General features: G+C 37.3%; 1 protein-coding gene across 9 annotated transcripts in view; it reads left to right on the forward strand.

Annotated features, from left to right (window-relative positions):
- Nucleotides 1-22,359, forward strand: part of LOC131427342 (cGMP-dependent protein kinase, isozyme 2 forms cD4/T1/T3A/T3B) — a 554,292-nt gene that overhangs the window by 388,485 nt on the left and 143,448 nt on the right. Inside the window, exon 2 of one of the 9 annotated variants that reach the window (XM_058590432.1) lies at nt 378-2,258. The exons of 7 other annotated variants lie outside the window; for them this stretch is intronic. In XM_058590432.1, the coding sequence (XP_058446415.1) occupies nt 683-2,258 (1,576 nt within the window). In that variant the 5' untranslated portion in view covers nt 378-682. The remainder of the gene's footprint in view (nt 1-377; nt 2,259-22,359) is intronic. One more of the 9 variants, XM_058590433.1, reaches the window with a different exon arrangement.

Consider the following 22,359-nt stretch of genomic DNA (forward strand, 5'->3'; position numbering starts at 1 on the left):
AGTTCAGCGCAAATTTGGACTAATCTGCGTGAAAAAGATAATCAACGTTTCAATCGATCTACCTTCGCTTTTGGTTTGCCCACACGTGCCCACAGTACCGGTTAGTTCGATTTATTGGAGCGTGTGTGTATGCGCGCACGGTACTACGAAACCAGGGAAGAATGAAACAAACTTCATTCGAATCTATTGAACGGATTTGCCTCTCACCATTGCGTGGAATTAATTAAAATTTTAAGCCAATAACTAATAAAAAAAAAGCTGAACTGAGCCACGTTGAAGCGGTTGTTTATTTTTTGCATTTTTTTTAAACATAAGACAGCGTGTTACCGTGTTTGTGTATGTATGAGCATACTTCTAACTCCATTGTCTCGATCTAGGCAGAGCGTGAAAACTGTTCCAGTGTTACGGCAGCTTGGCTGAGCGATTGGTGACCTAGCATCGTTCAGTCCGCCGTCGGAGTGCAAACGAAAAGGTATTGTGCAAATATCGACAACGATGGCACCGAACAGACCCTAACCAAAGTTCGCCTACCTATCTCAGAGAAGGGGGTAAGCAAAACCAGTGTCAATCTTCCGCGAAAAAAAAGTTCTACGATGAATAAACTGGTGTGTGACAGTGTACGGATGAGTGTTAACCGGTGTGTGTGAAGCGTGAAAAAGTGAACGAGAAAAAAATATCGAAAATGAGGATCAAACATCATCCTGGCAGGGCGATCGAAGCCAGCCTCTCGCTGGAACAGCACAACGCCATGGGAGCTCTGTACGAGGCCAATTGGGACAAGGTGCAGTCCAGTATGAACTCGCTGATCGAAAGTCACCACGAGACGGGTCAAGAGGATGACGGCAAACTGACACCGTTTCGGGAGTTGGACGAAGACGAAGGTCTGCCAGATGAGGATGAAGACGACACGCAGGTTCTGAAACGTAACAGCACGGTACTGAAAGCTCTCAACGGATACAGACCCTCCACGATTCGTCGCACTCGGTTGCGACAATTTCCGGAATGGGACGAACTAAAGGAATCCAGTTACTCGGAGGAGAATTTAGATATGATACGACCCCATAGCTCCTTCAAACCGTTGGCAACCGTTGGACCCCGCGGACCGACGATCAGCTACCGCCAGTGGGACAAAGATCCGTCGTCCAAGGAGTTCCGGATGTACGTTAATCTCGCCTCGTCGGAGAGTTTCCGAACACCACCCAATGGCAGCGGCGGCGGTGGAAGAAATACTGCGCTGAAACGATCCAACACGGTTGCAATCCAATCAACGAACGTCGATGGCTACCGACCCAGGACGCTAGATCGTCGGGACGTCTTTCAACGATTGAAAGAGAAAGTTCGCCAGCAGAAGCCGATCGACGAATTCTCCGATCACCATCGAAGCTACGGATTCCCTGTCACTGGTGAATCCATAGAAAAAAGCAATACTAGATATAGGTCCAACGGATCCAACTGTGATAGTAAAAATTCTAAGTCTCTCGATTCGATCACTGCCCTGCCGGACGACCATCGCCGGGGTAGTAATGACAGTGAAAGCAATCCCTCGATAGGAGATCGTATGACTGGCTACCGTTCATCAAGCGATCTCTGCTCCCAGGTTTATCGCGATGATTCCGGAAAATCATATGCCAATATTCCGAAAGCAACGGCCACCCTGTCCCGTAACAAGAGCGTCAAAGGTCGTCCTATTCTGGATGATATTCCGGCTGATCTCCTACCTCGTTCGGATACAGACATGTACAAGAAAACCAAAAAGGTTGGTTTCGGGAAGATGTTGTACAACACCATCTCGGGTGGAAGCAAATTCCCGCGATCCCTACTGAAAAATCACTTCAGTAAAGATCTATCCGATACATCGGAGTACGATAGCTTCAGTTTCCCTGACTCAGAACCGTCCGGTTCATCGAAAGCTTCCTCACCGTATCATCAGTCACCTCCGCTGTCGTCCAAATCCAATTCGTCCTCATCATCGTCGTCGTCGTCATCGTTCAAGAAACTGTTCCGCAACCGTTCCCGTAACAATCGCCGACAGCCGAGCAGTAGTGCTTCCAGTTCCGATTCTGTCGATTCGTTTCTACTGCCAACACCGGAAGAACGTTCCGTTCCGCCACCGTTGCCGGCTCCCCGCATAATCCCATCGACCACATATCTTCGGAACATCGTTCCGGTTCATACGTATGCACGCAAGCGGCGCACCGGAGCCCTCAATGCCGAACCTATCTACGGCAATCTGGAGGACGTCAACGAGAACAATGAAGGTAAGTGCAATTACTTTTGACTGTTTGGAATTTAAATGTTGTGCTTTGGGCACGGAACTCGACCCACCCGTGTAGCGATCATCAATCTTTGTCAGGTCGAACATTCGTATGAGGCAGTTATGAACGGTCCAGTTGACAGTTGCTGCCTTTTTCGATGGTTTGTAGTCCAAATTTGGCATGTGAGGATTCCGTACGGTTTGGAAGCATAATTCAAACGCCCGAAAGTCGCAATTATTGATGATGCAACCATCATATTAAAGGTGTTGAAATTATCTAATAGTTTACATCTTTCAATTCATTATTCATTACGTCAAAGTGGTCCCAGTTTACTTTGTATCATTTGTTGAACCAGCTGTGATCGTTAAATTGGGATGTCGTTTACTTTCATCTCTTTTTCTTTTTGTAGACGTACGTTTAAATTTGTGTGTCATATAATGAAATGTAGTCGTCGAAACATACGGTCCCGGACCACGAAAAAATGAAAAATTCAACTAATTTTTTCCTGTTCTGAAAACTGCTCTACCAATTGAACTATCCTGAGAAGTGACATCACAAAACTCAAAAGGCAACCCGGCTGTCAAACATTTCACTTTACATTAGAGTTCAGAACTTGATAGCTCTACCAAAAGAATAGTGCTTCAGAACCACTATTTAGTTCTTCTATAGTTTTGAATTTTTCTGCGACAAAAATAAGAACAAATTTTTCTGAGACAAAAATATGAACAAATTCAATCATATTATTAGTTCAGTTACTGTTTCACTTGGGTTTGTATCACTTTTGTGTACTATTTCGAATGTTTTCTTCTATATTCGTAACGTTTGGAATAACGTAGTTAATTTGTATATTCTCTTAGGCTGTGAACCATTTCGCGGTTAATTTTACCTTTCCATTAAAATCTGACACTCGAGCGGTTTATTTGATGTTGTCAGAAATAACCCTGCTCGAGAGCATGGTTATTTTTGACAGATCGATGGTTATTTTCCGACACTGAAAAAAATCTTGCAATGAAAATTCTAATAAAATTTTTTTAGTTGAAATTATTGCCAGTGGAAAATAAACCCCAATAACTTTCCGTCCGTCGAATTTTGAAATGAGCCGCAGTTTTAGTTAAATTTAACTACTCGACACAAAATAACCACTCAAGTGTCAGATTTCAACTAAAAGTTAAAATTAACCGCGAAATGGCTCACAGCCTTAAGTGGCAGTTAGGTCTAACATGACGCAGATATAAAATCACAAGAATTTTTCGAACTGTGTTGACTTAAAAACTTGACAAAACATTCTTGAAATGTTTTATTATAACAAAAAACAAAAAAAAATATTTGACGGCCCCCCTAGAACAATAAATTGTTTCCTTCGACTTTATAGACAATGAACTTTAAAGGCGTTTTTTTTTCGAAAGCAGATTTTGAAAGTCCGTGTCCATCGTCGCTCGAAAACTACTTCACCAATTATTTTCAGATCTTGCACACACTTCCTACATGTAAAATACTAAACCCGAACGTTTTCTTTTTCTTTTTTTGTTACTTTGGGAAATAAAAGTCAACAAATCGAATCAGAATAGTTGTAGTAGATGTTTTTCTAGACCCCAACGTTTTTGTTTGAATTGTTTTCTAAGTTTTTGAATTTTTGGTGGTTGTTTAAAATCAAAAATTCGATTTTTCACATAAAAATCCGCCATATTGTAGCGCTAAACGATGGATTCTTATGTGGAAAGTCGTAGTTTTAACTTTAAATAACCACAACAAATTCAAACAAAAACTCAAAAATACTCCTTCACCGCTTAACTTCTCTACATATTCCCACAAAAAAAAATTACTAAATTTTGTTCAAATGATGTTTTTTATTGTGCAAAACATTTGAATTTATTTTTTGGAACGATAGCTCCGAAAAAATCGCAACAATAGTGTTATTTTTCATCCTTTTCACCGCTACAGCCGGAAAGCCGGTTTATCCGAAGTTAGTTGAATTCACCTAAGGGATTGCAATTTTGTAATCTTTGAGAAGTTGTAATGCATTCCAAATAATTTTTGGTACCTTCCGGAATCGATAACCCCGATAACCGGTAAAACTGAAATAAGTTTATTTGGCCATCGACTATCAAAATCTACAAACCCGATAAACCCGACTAATTTATGTGAAATTGACATTTTTACACTAATCAACGTGTATCTCCAGAACCGGCAGTCCGATCTTATTCAAAAGAAAGAAGTATTTAAAGGATCTTAAGACCTTTCATTTAAACCTTATATGCAGGAAACCGGTTCATCCATCTGCGAAAAAAATGAGTGACGTTTCGACCGACTGATCTTTTTCAAATAAAAATGGGCTATATAAGATTTTATAAAATTGAAACTATGTGTTAATTCACTTATCGTTCCTTGACTGAAAATCGGATACCCACGAAATGCTGTTGACATAATAAAACTTCTTCTGCCACAGTTCTAAAAAATTTAAATCTATTTGAGATCACAAAACCTGTTGAACTAAAGTCGTTCACATTTTTGAAATTTTATGATTTCTTTCGTTTTAATAATAACATTTGTTTTAAACAGTAGTCAATTTTACCGCAATGCACTACCTAACGTCACTTTGAAAGATGGTGAGTAAATAATGAGATAATGCTGAATCCAGTGAACTTATTTGCGCGACTGTGATTGAGCGAGAGTGATGAGATACTAATTAATCATTGTGTTGTTATTTTCATGTAGAGATCTTAGAGTAGTAATATTTGCAAAATCTCAAAAATCCAATATACAAAAAGAAAGTTTGAAAAAAGTTGTGTGATTCTACATCTTTAAAGATGCGCGTAAATGGAGCATCGTATTGCACACAGATTTAAAGTGTGATTTGATAATTACAGGAGTTTGAAATCGAATTAAATAAAAAACAAAAGACCGATGACAACAGCGCGACTTGAACCAAAAAACATTAGATCACAAAGCACTTCAGTTAATCGACTGAACCACAGAAGCCCCTATGTGCTTGATGAATAATTGATCCATATAAATCCATACATCGGCACTTGGACGCCGAGTCCATGGTACACTCGGAGTCTGTAAAATTCTGTGCGAGTGAAATTTTGCAGTACAAAACTGCCCTTCTTATTCAATAGATCGCTAAAGCCGAATACACAATTATTGCTAATTACCTACACGGTTGATTTATCAACTCATATTATGTTACTCATAACATCCTGTAGTTCCGAAACCAGAAGTCGGATCCGCTTGTTGGATAGCCTTAAAACACTTAACTTTCTCGGAAACCGCTTAACCGATTTTCACAAAATAAGATTCAAATGAAAAGTCTTATAGTTGTTAAAAAATTTCTAGAACATTTAATTCGGATCTGTCAAAAACAGGTGCAAATCTCATAAAACTGACCGATAATTTTTTCTAATTTGCAGAACTTTTTTATAGAGGTTTTAACCTTAAGGTCATTCACCTCTTCGGAACAGAAAAGCTTTCTGACCCTATGTGCGGGGTGGGGTATCGAACCCAGGTGGGCTGCCTGATAGGCATCGACTTACCCATCACGCTATACACGTCCCCTTATCACGTGTACAACTTTGCTTCCGCCGTTTTTTTACAAAATTAAAAGCTTTATTGCGAAAAAGTGCTTACAGATGTATTATTCAAAGTATTGTCCGTCGCTAGCGACAACTTTCTCCCATCTTTCCGGCAATTTTCGGATCCCGGTTCGAAAAAAAGAGTCCTCTTTTGACGTTATCCATGAAGCAATCCATTTTTCCAACTCTTCGAAGAATTGAAAATGTTGATCTTCCAGGCCGTGTGCCATCGAACGGAATAGGTGGAAGTCAGAAGGGGCGATATCTGGGGAATACGGCGTGTGGGGAAAGACTTCCCATTTCAGGGTTTTCAGGTACTTTTTTACCACTTTTGTGACGTGAGGCCGAGCATAATCGTGTTTGCTCTTGATATTGTGGCCGCTTTTCTTTTAGCGCGCGACTAAGGCGCATCAGTTGCGTTCGGTAGCGATCTCCTGTGATGGTTTCACCCGGTTTTAAGAGCTCGTAGTAAATCACACCGAGCTGATCCCACCAAATACAAATCATAACCTTGGCGCCGTGAATATTCGGTTTTGCCTTCGACGAGGTAGCCTGCCCGGGCTTTCCCCATGATTTTCTGCTTTTAGGATTATCGTATCGAACCCACTTTTCATCACCAGTTACGATTCGATGTAAAAACCACTCACGATTTTGTCTTTGAAGCAGTTGCTCACATTCAAATAGACGGCGCTCGATGTCCCTCGGTTTCAACTCGTACGGCATCCAGTTCCCTTCTTTCTGAATCATGTCCAGGGCCTTAAGACATTTTGAAATGGCTTGCTGACTCACTCCCAACGATTCGGCAAACTCTTCTTGGGTTTGTCATGAATCTTCATCAAGCAATGATTCTAGTTGTTCACCGTTGAAGGTTTTTTCTCTTCCACCACCATGTTTGTCTTCGACACCGAAATCACCATTTTTAAAACATTGAAATCACTCCCGACACGTTCTTTTACTCAGAACAGCATAACCGAAAGTTTCTGAGAGCATTCGATGCATTTCAGCTGCATTTTTTTCGAATTGTAACAGAAAAGTAAAACTTCCCGCAAATGGCGAGAATTGGGCACATACACATTTTTTTTTAACCGATTTTCACAAATCTTGATTAAAATTAGAGCCCACATTGTCTCCAAAGCTACTGTAAAATTTCATCCGGATACGACTTTCGGCGTTTACAGGGCGAACTTAAAACTTTCAAACCGTCATCTACAATGACGATGCAAAACCCCTACATGCAACGTGGAAGAAGAAAACACAACACGCTTTTGCAAACGATGCCAGCAGCGGCTTTGTTCAATTTCATACACACTATAAAGAAAACGAAAACCAACACCGAAGTTTGGGTTTGAAAACACAACCGAGTCCATCAGCACCGTTTACACATAATTTTTACGATAAGTGAGACTGAAAAAACAAAAGAATGTCAATAAATTGATCTTTGAAACGAAACCCAAAATTTTTAGATTAAATAAAAAATCTTAAGCTGCCGTAGAGAATTTAGGAAATTCAAATTTATCCGACTTCCAGTTCCGGAATTACATGATGACTTGTGTAAAAATTTGTATTTCTGATTACTTACTATTACTTATTACTCAAATAAAGCACAGATTTTCACAAATTTAGGTCTTCTGGTCCCATACAAAATATAAGAATTTCATCTGGATACGATTTTCGGTATCGGAATTACAGGGTTAAAAATATTATATAGTCACTTAAAGTGACGAAGCAAAAAACGTCAAAACATTTTCTAAACCAGGCTCGACACTATTCCAATCGTCAGTCATTGTTAGTAGACGGTCCATCAAATAAATTCTGACTTTTCTGGCTCCCGATTTCCGATTCCAGATGCACCGTGAAAATAGGGCTCAAATTCGCTAAAATTGAACTCAGTCTATTTTCTCAGAGATGATTTGACCAATTTTCACTTCAACTTAGGATCAAGTAGAAAGTCTTAAAAATTCCTGAATTTTATCTGGATCCGACTTCCGACTTAACTACTGGGTTAAGCATTGAAAATTTTATGCCGCCACCTAAAGCGACGAAGCCAAAGAGAGAAAAATTATTTTTAATCAGGTTAAAAACTGTTCCAATTTGTACGTCATATTTGTTGTTTGCCATACGAACCAACTTCGGTTATTCCGCTCCTCGGAATACGGTTACGAATTGGGGTCAAAAACTGCACAAAAGAATCTCTCTCACTTTTTTTCAAGACGGCCAAATCTATTTTCACAAGTTTAAAGATAGATAGAAGTCTTACAGTCACATACGGAAAGCCTGAATTTGCTGTGGAAACTACTTCCGGTTCCGTAACTACAGAGTAAACAGGATTTGTAAAGTTCGCTAGATTACGTTCGAGCAAACTTTCCAGTTTCAATTCAATGAACAGTTTTTATTGAATTCCACAGTATGATACGGTGATTATGAGTAATATGAGAAAGGCATCCTTACACCACTAGGCGGATTTTTTGGAAACTGGTTTTTTGTTTTCATAATTATTTTATATAAATGTTATAATTATTTTTATTTTTTGGCATGTTCTGGTCCTACATGGAAGGCGTCGACTATCCCATCACGCTATACCCGTCTCCCTTTGAAAAAAAATTGAAAAAAATATCGTAATATAATAAAACATCGTGAAATCGAGATCCGTCGAAAATTTTACGGCCCAGAAATTATTTTAAAGCTTGTGACTCGCGCTATGTTCCTTACGCACGTGCCATACATGAGCTAATGGAGTGGAAGATAGAAGGGCGAGCACCAAATTTTCTCAGTCCGATATTATAAAGGCTATAGCAGGATAAGCATGTAAAATCTGCCCCCAAAGGGAATTCATATTGTTATACCACATTCGAAAGGTCATAGACTGTATACAATTTTCTCAAAGTTTCAGCCCTTTAACTGCCATATTGACGGAGCTAGGGTGGTTCTATTGATTTTTATTTTATTTGATTTTTGAAGAAACTGCTTCTCCGAAAAATTTGAAAAAAATCAGGCATGTTTAAGGCATTATGGGGATGCTTCACAATTTTTATCAAAATTTTTGAAAATGTATTTCTTCCATTAAAAAATACTAGAAAATTTTAAAACATATATTTTCCCTCTTCCAATTTTTGCACCGCCCTGGATTTTTTAGTGATAAATAAAGAATTTTTGGACATGTTAAAGTGGTATGTTTTCATATTTTTAAAAAATGTGGACGACCAAAATATTTGATTTTCTCTAGAAAATAAATAACAGTCGACCATGCGTCCCCATCAAATTCTGTTAAAAGGAAACGCATGGTGCTTTGTTCTAGTAGTTTATGCAACTCAAGCGCAGGGCTTAGAAATCAAAGTAACGAAAAGCAGGAAATGAGTTTCAACCTTTGCATAATACATACACGATCATACTTCGAGTAGAACCTAGAGAGCTACGAAGCAAGAACTTACTGGTAAGTGGTTCATATATGAATGGTAGTAATATATGAACGTCGCGAGTATCACACATATGAAATTCGGTTACGGCAGTCAAGAACTCGAGCTGGTGTCAGTTTTTTACGTGTTGCTGATGGATGTAATGAAAGTATAATGAAAGGAAGAATGAAAATTTCATTACAGTGTCAAAAGTTATCATAAAGATATGTTATCGAGGGATGTAAATAGTTTTCTGGAAAAATGTATGATAAAGATACAGTTGGAGTTTTGTGTTTGAAAACGTCAATCGAATATCTTTATGATGGTTTTCATGGTTGAAATTTGAAACAACAACAGATATAAAAAAATAATGATGCGTTATTTTTCGTTTTTGAGTAATAACCTTTGCATAATTTCAAATCAAGCATTTATCGACCATGTCTATTAAAAACTTGATTCGCTGAATCGATCTCTTTAATTTTTGGGTATATTGTGTTGAAAGCTCCATATTTTCCAGAAAATATCTGAGAATACATAATTAATTCAGTAAGTGATTTTCACTCTCAGAGGAACGCTTCCAGGTTTTTACAGGTTTAATAATTTTGTTCAAATTGCGAACGGGAAGTTCTAATAAGATAATATTATCTATCCGAGAACGAGAGCAACAAGTATCGGAATATCGTAGCTCTGGAATAGAAGCTTTTGAAAAGGATGTTCTGCCAAGTAATTTTGGATTTAAAGCTTTATCACGAGATGACCCAATTGAGACACACAGATCACAAAAAAGCTATTCGGGCCGGTAATAAGTCTCATTTTTAAAAGCTTACAAGTACTATATCGAGTACACTACAAATTCGACTGGATATTTGGGAATCCAGCGCCGTTGCTGTGAATGCGTTATTGGCAATAGAACTGTTGGTTGCTGTTCACATGAGGCCGCCATTATTCACTACCTTTCCTTATGCTCGGTTTTTATCCAGAATTGTGAGACCGGCGAAAATATTGTCAGAAATGCTTAAATCAGAACAGCTACCAAGTGACGATGATAATTCTATAGAATAAACGAAAAGAATCAGAGAGAAAATGTGTGCATTGAAACAGCAATGTATTTTTATAACATTTTTATCCCATTTCCAATTAAATGAAAAATACAGTCAATAATTTTCAGAAATTTTTTCGTGACCTTTCTTACATGAAACTTTTTAATCATTTCATAAAGACAATTGAAGTTTCAATTTAATAATTGACCCTTTTGAGTCTTAGTTCTGACTCCTACTGCGTCCATTAGTTCATCCAATAGCAAAATTTTATCATTTTAAAATGATGTGCTGATAAAAAAAACTCCAAGTGGGTTATGAAATCAACCACAAAATGTATAAAAATTTCAGCTTATTTTAAAATTTATAGCAGTTCATCGTTTGGTTTAAATAATATGATATTTAAAAAATAAGAGGAATATGCTTTATTAAACTCAAATTGATGTGACTATATGAGTATTATATTAGGATAAGAATTCTATGTAATAGTGATGCTACGGCGAAGAACAACTTATGTAAATTGCCTTAAGAAATAAACGTATTTATGGAAAAACAATTCTAAGAAATCGATTCCAACCTTCATCAGTGGCCACTTTTGTTTGACACCAATATAAAAAAGAAAAAATTAAATTCACTGCTGTTTCAACTCGCTATGTATTTAGTGAAATGTACAAAGCTGGCAAAAAGAAAACCGCGTTGTACGAGACCCAACAGTGCAAAACGATTTGACCATTTCATGAAACACTATCGAATCATCGAATTATATACAGTCACTCGCTCTAGTTCTTGACTGCCGTAACCGAATTTCATATGTGTGATACTCGCGACGTTCATATATTACTACCATTCATATATGAACCACTTACCAGTAAGTTCTTGCTTTGTAGCTTTTCTAGGTTGTACCCGAAGTATGATCGTGTATGTATTATGCAAAGGTTGATACTCATTTCCTTCTTTTCGTGCTCTTGAGTTGCATCATAAACTACTAGAACAAAGCACCATGCGTTTCCCTTTTAAGAGAACTTTATGGGAACGCATGGTCGACTACTACTAGAAACTGCTAAGATAAAGCACCATGCGTTTCCTTCTCTCAGAATTTGATGGGAACGCATGGTCGACTGTTATTGATTTTTTAGAAAAAAATAAACATTTTGGTCGTCCACATTTTTAAAAAATATGAAAACATACCATTTTAACATGTCCAAAAATTCTTTATTTATCACTAAAAAATCCAGGGTGGTGCAAAAATTGGAAGAGGGAAAAAATATGTTCCTAAATTTTCTAGTATTTTTTAATGAAAGTAATACATATTCAAAAATTTTGAAAAAAAAATTGTGAAGCATCCCCATAATACCTTAAACATAACTGATTTTTTTCAAATTTTTCGGAGGAGCAATTTCTTCAAAAATCAAATAAAATAAAAATCAATAGAACCACCCTAGCTCCGTCAATATGGCAGTTAAAGGGTTGAAACTTTGAGAAAATTGTTTACAGTCTATGACCTTTCGGATGTGGTATAACAATATGAATTCCCTTTGGGGGTAGATTTCACATGCTTATCCTGCTATAGCCTTTGGACTATTTTTTAACGTAAACCGCTTGGAGCTCGCATTGGTTAGTATTGTTATCAATATAGTTTATTAATATCAGGTCTTAACCTGTTAGTGATTGATGAGTAATGTATACTGAGGACTTTTTCACGCGTTTTTTTTACATAACGAAGCTACTCGGTTTTTTTACGCAAGCAATGTCTGTCTGTGTGTGTGTGTCAAATAATCTCACTAGGTTTTCTCGGAGATGGCTTAACCGATTTTGACAAACTAGAATTCAAATAAAAGGTCTCGTGGTCCCATACGGAATTCCTGAACTTCATCCGGATCCGACTTCCGGTTCCGGAGTTATAGGGTAAAGTGTGTTCAATATTGTACACCGTCACTTAAACCGGCGAAACGAAAAACGTAAAAAAATTTCTAAACTGGTCTCAAAACTACACAAATCGATAGTCATTTTCAGTAGGCAACTAAACAAACCGATTCCGGCTATCCTGGTTCACGGTATCTGGTTCCGGAAGTACCGGAAATAGTGGTCATATATACCAAAATAGGTCTCACTCACTTTTCTCAGCGATGGTTCGACCGATTTCCACAAACTTAGATTCAAATGAAAGGTCTTCCGATCCTATACGAAATTCCTGAATTTCGTCCGGATCCGACTTCCGATTCCGGAGTTATATGGTGCGTACTAGAAGTTAGTCCTTGTTGGCGGTTCAATGCATAGGGCACTGGTCCAACAAACCAGTTGTCGTATGTTCGAGCCTCGACCTGGAAGGATTCGTAGTGTCAGTAGGATCGTAGCACCAGCCATGCAATGGTACACTCTGAATTGGCTGCGAAGTCTGTTGAAACAAAAGGTCAAATTCCACTACAGGAATGTAATACCAAGGCTTTGCTACTAGAAGAGTTTTTGTGTCATGTTAGTTGGTGGCCGTACGAACCGACTTTGATTATACCGGTTCTCGGGTTCCGGTGCCGGAAGTGCATATAATAGTGAACCCATTTCGTTTTCTTAAGGATGGCTTACGCAATCAAAGCACTGTTTTATTCTGTATGTTATGCATAAACAATCTCTTGGTTTCTTTCAAAAATCGAAAAAAAAAATGTTTGAATAGAATACCACAATATTATATGTACATGAGAAAGGCATCATTATACCACTAGGTGGAATAAAACAGGTTTTTTTGAGATTACACCCGATCTGAACGTTTCATGCATTTCTAAGATATTTGACATGAAAAAAAAATTCTTTAGTTTTGCGGTTTTTTTACGCGGTACGTATCCCCTGCGTAAAAAGAGACCTTAGTATATTTATTCAAAATCATTATTGCTGAATTTTCTACAAATCCACGCATGTTACTTGTATCTGATTGGGTATTATACCGTAGGTATTCTGCGTAGAAAACATGTAGAAAATTCGACACGGGCATAATTAGTACTAAAGTACATTTTTAGTATCCCGGATGATTTAATATGCCGAAAAGCAGATAACGCAACTCTGTTTCAACTGCAGGATTTTATTTAAAATTGCTGCCGAACGAGAGATGCAGCTTAGGTGGTAACCGTATTAAAACAGTTGTTGTTGAGCCATTAGTTATGGTTTAAATGATTTAAATTAATGAATATCTTTCTCTGTGGGTAATAACCCAACCGACACCGTAGATAATAAACGAATACCATACCAAAATAGAGCTCTCGTTTCCAAACTCTTTCATTAGACTTACAAAGAAAACAAGTACTCCTGCTGATGCAACGCTTCAGGCATTCTATCATTTTTTTCCCCGTCCCATTAGCGACCCGCAACATCAAACATAATTTCACGTTTGTGCCCCCTCGACTGCCTGTCTACGGAGTAAAATAGGTACCTTTTTTTAGTTCCGCATGTTTTTCCTCCCCATCATTGGCTGTGTTTGAGTTATGATCGCAATCAGAGATGATTACGGCGATCGCGACATCTTTTTTTAGCTATTTAGGTAGTAATGAAAAATCACGCCGTAATTTTTCACCTTCATCGTCGGCTCTGACAGCTCGACGCTAGCGTTAGGATTAACTTTCACAGAATGTAGTTACAAGCTGCGCGATAAGTCATGATTGAAATCGTTGCACAGAGACACTTCCTCACCCACCGGCTCGGCACGGCACGGCAGGGCACATATCTCAACTCTCCAACGAGGCAAGTGATGAGATGGAGGAACTTTTTTTTGCGCGGCCTGAGGAAAGCTGTTTTAGGCACCTACTCAGTGCCTACGCACGGGGGTACCCATTTGAGGTCTTTTGCTCTGGCCAGTGGCTCCAGGAGTCACTTATGGTTGCTTGTTTGCTGATTTGAAATTGGTTTCTTTCTACCTTGCCGTCAACACGCTTTGCAATAAAAGAGAAATTGGTTGCATGAGTGTAGTTTTTCTTCTTCTTCTTCTTCTTTTTCTCCATCTGTGACTCATCTCCATCGCGTTTGTCACGTTAGCTGCCATACCGAGGACATTAGCGCAGTTATGAAACATTTGGTCACACGGTGCAATTCCATTTCTGTTTTAGCGAAGATCTCAGTTTTCTTGCCAAACAGTTCATTGACACGCCCAAGCGCCTGCAGTTGAATGAATTCCAAGCCTCCGTAGTTAGTTTGAAATATCAACTCCGATTGCATTCCGAAAACATATTACGGGTGCCAGTTCTGAATGTAAGCGATAAGAAAACATGTTTGTTTTTTTTTCGCTTCTTGAATTCCAACGTCTCCCCTGCCGTGCCTGATTAATTGAACACTCGGTGCGTTGGCAAACCTGTGCTCAAACTGTAGGCACAACCAAATTCGAGTTCACGGATGTTGTTTCTTTTTTGCTTCCAGTACACCACTGAAGTATTGCGAATGTGGTGACAGAATCACATTATTGATAACAAGAGTTTTACATCAGCGATACCCCTCTAATGCAATGTTCATTTAAAATAAAATTCCGGTATGTCAAGCAGAGTTCCGGTTAGGAGCAGACAGAACAAGTGTTGCTAAAAACGGAACTGATTACTTAGTTCAGCTCCGCTGTGGTGTTATTTAATAAGAATTATTGAGATTTATTTATCTATGAATATGCGAGAAATAGCTGCTTCAAGCTGATATCATTTTCCTACTTGTGAACGCGTCAATACCGTTAATCACTGCCTCTTGAAGGTGTCGATTCAACTATCCGATCCAAACATCGGATATGCACTCCTAAACATTCACTGTTTTCGGATGTTTGACGAAATCGGCATTGTTTCTCAGCCAGGGACGCTTCTATCGAACCAAATCATTTTCAACTATTCGCGACGCCTTTCTCATATAGGAAAACTATGAAAACTATTACTGTGAAAACCAACTTTTTAACCGAGACCCGGGTGTCGAATGTTATATACCATGAACTGAGCAAATGTTTTTGGGTGTGTGTGTGTATGTAACAAAAATGTGCACTGGGTTTTCACAAACGATTGAAATAAAAAGTCTCTTGGTCCCATAGGCTGCTATTGAATTTTAGCCGGATCGAACATCCGGTTCGGGAGTAACATAGTAAAATGTGCGAAAAAATAGGAAACAGTGCATTCGATTTTCTCAGAAATCGCTGAAGCGGTTTTCTTTAAATTAAATTCAAATTAAAGGGAAATTATTAAATTTTATTTGGATCCGACTTTCGCATTTGCAAAATGAACTAAAAAAGTGCACTCGATTTTCTCAGAGACCGCTCAATCCATTTTCACAAGCTCACGTTCAAATGAAAGATATCACAACCCCGTATGGCACGACTAAATTGCATTAAGCCCATTATAACCTCCGGTTCCAGAATTACAGACTGATAAGTATGAAAATTCCATTTTCAGGAGCGCGTTTTTATACGTGACACGGTAAAATCAAATCAAATACATTTAAATAGTCGTATAATTTTTCAATTAGGCATTTTAAACCTTCATTAAGACCGAAAATGTAAAAACGAAAAATTCTTTTTAATTTGGGATAAAACTGTTTAAAATTGAAAAGGTTATACTTATGTTTGCCAAAACTTTTTTTATCTTATTCAATATTCTGAAGATTCCCTTAGTAATATTAAACATGAATTATATGAGAAAGACATTATAATACCACTAGGTGGATTAAAACAGATTTTGATTATAAGCAATTCCTAAAATGTGTAGCAGGTTATCATATTTCACATACTCCGATTTAATTAAAACTTTGTACATATTTTCAATTTTTTACATATGGAGAAACGAATCCGTCTTAAGACTAAAAAAGTTACCGAAAAAAAACAATTAAATCGGCTCTGATAAGGAGTGTATCGAAAATAAGCTATACACATACATTTGTGCTGTACGCATGTATTTGTGATGGTTTTTATTGCTCAGATCACAGCATGCTGTGCGTTTGGCTGTCAGCTTTCGTTTGTTTACTTGTTTTTGCTGTTGAAATTCTGCGTTTTCAAAATGTCGCGTATTAAGAAGGCAGTGAAAATTAATGCCGTTTTTCATTGAAAAACACTGGTGGCGTGGATTTCTCTGGTTTTGCACTTTCGAGCGGAAATGAAAAACGGCATAAGGTTTCGGACACATGGCGCAGTGAGAAGGGTATTACTAGGCGAAAATTGGCGAAGCGGTTTGGAATTCATCATGTCAGTGTTAAAACCATCATTAATAAATTTGAGGAACACTATTCTTTGGATGAGATACCAGGAAGAGGCAGAAAATCCGGTTCTTCCAACCCGAAACTGGACCAGAAAGTGGTATCTCTAATCATGAAGAACAAATCAATGTCAATACGTGATTTGGCCAAAAAAAAAGCAGGAACGAGTGTCGGAATGATCCAGCGTGTCAAGAGGCGAAATCACCTGAAGACCTACAAGAAGCAGAAAATCTCAAAAAAAAGTGTACAAGAGAAGAAGCGAACAGTAACAAGGACCCGGGAATTGTATTCGCGTCTTTTGCAGTGTCCGGATGCACGCGTTTTGATAAACAATGAGACATATGTAAAGGAGGACTCAAAAACCCTTCCAGGTTCACAATACTTTACTGTCGTCGTTGGGGAGGATGTGAGCGATGCGGACAGGTCGATTCAAGTGGAGAAACTCGGTAATGGCAAGCAATATGTTCCTGTGGTTTGAAGTCAACCATTTTTTACACTACCGGAATTATAAAGGCAGAAATCTATCCATCTGAGTGTCTTCAGAAAAGATTGCTGCCTTTACATAAGAAGCATAGCACACCTCCACTGTTTTGGCCGGATTTAACGTCGGCTCACTATGTCAAAACCACTCTCAATTGGCTTGCGGAAAAGGGTATAAATTTCATTGAGAAAAATATCAATTCCCTAAATTGCCCTCAGCTTCGACCCATCGAACGTTACTGGGCAATCGTGAAGAGGGTCTTCAATAAGACTGGTAAGGCAACTGAGAACATGCAGGAGTTCAAAAAAAATTTGGACTCAAGCGTCCAAAAAATGCGATGCAACACTTGTCCGGAACTTGATGAAGAGCGTTCGATCAAAAGTTCGAATATTCGTGAAGGAATATCATAAATTTCATCCGGTTTTCATTATGCTCAAGTTTAACCTCGTACAATAAAGGATCAAATTTAGTTTGAATAAAATATCGTTTTTTACCATAATTTGAAAGAAAAATTTGTGGATAGCTTATTTTCGATACACTCTTTATTTTGAGAAATATTTTATTTTCCACAAAAAATGCTCATGGGAATTGTGTGAGTTGAAAAGTGAAAAAACTACCGCTGAAATAATTTTTTAAAAGTATGGACAAAACTTTGTTGTTGATGGAAAATAGTCACTTCAACAATAAAGTTTTACTCTATAGATCAAATTAGTTTTCTTCGTCCTAGAAGTAACCGTTTTTGAGATATTCAGACACATAATTCAGTATGTTCAGATTTTTGTAGAATTTATCCGTTTTTCCTCTAACTGCAGTTTGTAAACTATTAATAGTACAAAAATGGTGTCGTAGAAGATGCTAGTTGGGTCGCTGTAAATAATTATACACTGAAAAATCTTTTTTCTCATATTACTCATATTTTAAAAATCATTACTAGAAGATTCTGTCAAGATTTTTTCTTTCAAGCTTGAATAAAATCAAAAACTTCCTTTGGGTATAAACTGGCATAACCTTTTCAATTTGTAAACAGTTATGTCAAATTAAAATAGATTTAAGTGTGGCAACTCTGCACGCTATACAAAATTGAACAAAGCACGCTGTGTGCTAGGCGGGGGTGTTATCTTCCTCCGTACCAGCACGTAACGATGCGTTGCGGTTTTGCATAATTTTGTATGACAGTTTGAAAGTTTTGATAATCATTGTCCTTTTATTATGGAACCGGAAGTCGGCTCTGGGTGAAATTGCACAGTATTTTTTAAGACAATGAGAGCTTTAATTTGAATCATGGTTTGTGAAAATCGGTATAACCGTTGCTGAAAAATCGAAGTGAGTTCCGTTTTTGAACCTTTGCTTCACTATTACCGGTGCGTTCGGAAGCGGAAACAAGCGAATAGTAACCCCAAAGTATATTTATATATCCACTAAATAACAAGGTTTCTCAACTAGATGGATTTTTCAGTAAGTTGGATACAAATTTGCACCTCGTTTCGCCATCACTTTTGAAAAAATACTCATGAAATTGAGCACTTTTTACTTATCGTGCTGTAATACCGGAACCGAAAGTCGGATCTGGATTAACTTTTCGGGAACTTTTTCAATAATTTGAAGACCTTTTATTTGCATCTTGCAATTTTAGACAAACTTTAAATTGCATGCTATGGGATCATAAGACCTTTCGCTTGAATCTAAGTGTGTGAAAATCGGTCACGTCATCTCTGAGTAAAGTGAGAGACGATTTTTTTCATGATTTTTATGCATATCACCTTGTAATTCCGGTACCGGAAGTCGGATCGGGATAAAATTAAATAGCGGTATATGGGACCGTAAGGCCTTTCATTTGAATCTGAGTTTGTGAAAATCAGTTCAGCCATATCTGAGAAAATCTGGTGACATTATTTGTCACACACAGACATTTGCTCAGCCCGTCGAGTTGAGTCGAGTGGTATATGACATGTTGGATGTCATATACATGACAATATATGGCAATGTTGGAAAATAAACAGAAAAACTCTACTTGAAATTTCCTGTTAAGAGCAGTCAGTGTGATAGGCTAAATTTGTTTTCTTTCAAAAAGGTAAAATTAAAGATAAACTTTTTTCGACTTAAAGAAAGGTTGCTATGAGTAAATTTATTGCTGCTGACCAGTAAAGTCGTTTTCAAATATTTAAATGACTATTTTCATCAAGAACTTGAATTTTTGAAAATCTTCATGTTTTTATGTTTCGTCCTACCTAGCAGTTCAACATAAATCGCTACGCAGGCGTAAAGTTTGTGCTATTTGCAGAACTCGGTTAGTTTTGCACCAAACAATGAGTTGAACGAATACGGTAACTACTAGATTTGTTGAAAGGCCTGAATCGTATTTTTCTCAACTTGTTGGTTACAATAACAGTTTCGGGATAAAAATCGATCACAGTTTGGGATGTGTTTTTTCCTTCTTTAATTATTTTTTTCGGTCGACTATTTGAGTTTTCAAAATAGCGATTGATTTTCTTTCATTTTACAGATTTTTTAGAGTGTCGCATTTATTTTCTACGACATATTTTTCAACACAATTATTCTACTAATAGCAGTTTCCAAGTCTCAACGATTTAAAGCAATTGTCAGGCAAAAAACAATCGCCCTTTTGAAAAATCTTTTATGAGTCAAATTGGTCTGCAGACGTGTTTCAAATCAAAGCAATTCGATCCACCTTTTCTGTTGCTAATTTCTGAAATTACTATTACATAACAGAATGAACCATTGAAATTTCAAATAATACTGTACGGTGCTGGGTTCAATACCTGTGTATTGAAATATGACCATATTTCCAAGAGAAAAAAGTCAGGCATTAAAATCTTTTTTGTAGAAGTTGACCATTCTGTTTCAACAGACTTCGCAGCCGATTCGTAGCGTACAGAACCATTGCAGGGCTAGAACTACGGTTGAGACTACGAATTCTTCCAAGTCGGGGCTCGAACTCTCGACAACTGGCTTGTAAGACCAACGTTCTGTGCATTGATAACCTGGGAACAATTGGACTCACAACTTTAAATGTTGGACACGCTCAAATAGCTAAGATTTCATAAATTGGATTTTTTTTTTTGTTTCAATTATAGAGGCTTTAACATCTTAGGTCATTCGCCTCTTCGGACCAGAAAATCGTTCTGACCCTATGTGCGGGGTTGGGAATCGAACCCAGGCGGGCTGCGTGAAAGGCATCGACTATCCCATCACGCTATACCCGTCCCCAATTGGATTTTTATCTATTGGTAATATGAAGGGGGAAAATTTTTTTAACCATCGAATTTGAATCGGTTAACGCTAGAACGCTCTCGTGACTTTTTCTATACGTAAACGCGCTTTGGGGAAATCTGTTGAAATCTGTTTTGATGTATTTACAAGTAAACGGTACACTTTTATTCCAAAACCTATCAAATAATTCTCTATAAAAGCAAAGTCTTGGCATTACATTCCTGTTATGGAATTTGGTATTTTTGTTCCAACAGACTTTGCAACCGATTCTTAGCGAACAGAATCATTGCATGGCTAATACTACGATCCTACTCGAACATATGACAATTGGCTTGTAAGACCAGCACCGTATGTATTGAACCGCCAATCCTGGTCAGAATTTTTTATGATAATTCGTATTTGAGTTCGGTAAATTTTTCTATGAAGTAAAACATTTTTTTTATGAAACAAATCCTCAAATTCTCAAATTCTGCTATAACTCCAGCCTTTCACAATCGATTTTGAAAATTTTTATGGTATTGTAAAGGATTTAAAATTGTGAATGTTTTCCTAGACAGTTAAAAAGTGCAACAAACGAAAGCATTTGTTAATGCCATATGTAGTGAGCTAATGGTTTTGCACGGTATAAAAATGATAACATATTCCAGTTTAACGAATGTGTTTTGTTTCTGTTATTCGTGAAGTCAAAAATATCGCGACATCGTTTCACTCGTATTTGCCACAAATCTATAATATTATTTATCAAATGGTTACTTCTACATACAAGCTAGACATTGCTATTGTTCAGCTAACAATACTTTTTACATTTTACTCGCCTACTATGTTTAGATATTTTGTTCACAAAAAAAGATATACACGGAGGTCTTTTTTTATGCGGTTTTTTTACGCGACTTTTTTTATGCGACTTTTTTATGCGAATTTTCAGAGTTATGCAGTTTTTTTTATGCGAAGTTTCAGAGTTATGCGGTTTCCCTTCTGCGGTCGTTTTTTATGCAAAGTTTCAGAGTTATGCGGTTTTGTTTTATACCAAGTTTTAGAGTTATGAGGTTTTTTTATGCGGTACGTAAATTCGCATTAAAAAAGACTTCGGTGTAATCAAATAACCGTATTTTTCGCTTTCAACAAAACACTAACGTAAAAGCTCTCCTGGAGTACATTTCTACTCCAGGCCAACTTTAAAAGGCTCATAGGTCAACCTGTTAGGTGAAATAAAAGTAATGTATCAATAAAATCTCTAATGTTACGTCGTTCAATTTATTTTTTTCTGCCGGCTGCCACTACGGACGAAGCCATGGATTGCTTGTTTGTTACTGGCGGCCACATCCATGCTGCGTCCCACAGCGACAGACGGCAGAAAAATTTTAGATTCAGGAACCGGATGAAAACGTCTGTTTCGGAAGAACCGCCAGGGATTTTTTTCTGAGTTTTGCATTTAAAAGCATTTAATGATTTTATCCGATTTTTTGCATTCAACGAATTTCGCGCTAACTCGAACAAATGTTGGCAGCACCCTCTCAGATTTTAATGAAACTTGCTGTACACGAAGACTTTGTCACAAAAACACTTAGCATACTTTTTTTCAAAAATGTCTTTTGAAAAGGGCCAAATTTGTTTACCAAATTTTTTCAAATGGCTGTAGTCGAAATCTACGAATGCTACTGAAAAATATTGTATGAGCGTTTTTTACAAAATTATTCTAGTTTTCGAAAACAGAAACAAATCCTAATCGACTCCTACACTAAAAAAAATCACTTTCAAAAATTTAAGGTCGATTTTCAATAGAAAAAAAAAATTTTGATTTGCATCACAAGATAGGTCTATCTATAGTCAAAAATTCTAGTAGGACACTTTTAAGGAAACAAAAAAATTTGAAAAACTTTTTCTTGTCCAAACTGATTTTGTTTTTCAGTGAAATTAAATCGAAAAGTAAACCAATGAAATTCATAAACATCTCAGAATTCAATTTACCAAGCGCTAGTTTCCTGGTACATGCAAAATTATCAGTAACGAATTTGGTATATATTCATTAAAAACACCAATTTAAACTATTCTTTACGTTTCGTCTTCGACTCGTCAGTGTTCAATTGAACTGCTTAGTGAAAAAACTTAAACAGTTCAATTTGAACAGCTAAGCAAACGTAAGGTTAATGCTATTTGCGAAACACTTTTATATTGCGCCGAAACGTTGAAGTTTTTTTT

This window comes from Malaya genurostris, chromosome 2 (genome assembly GCF_030247185.1).
Source record: "Malaya genurostris strain Urasoe2022 chromosome 2, Malgen_1.1, whole genome shotgun sequence".
NCBI classification, from domain to species: domain Eukaryota; kingdom Metazoa; phylum Arthropoda; class Insecta; order Diptera; family Culicidae; genus Malaya; species Malaya genurostris.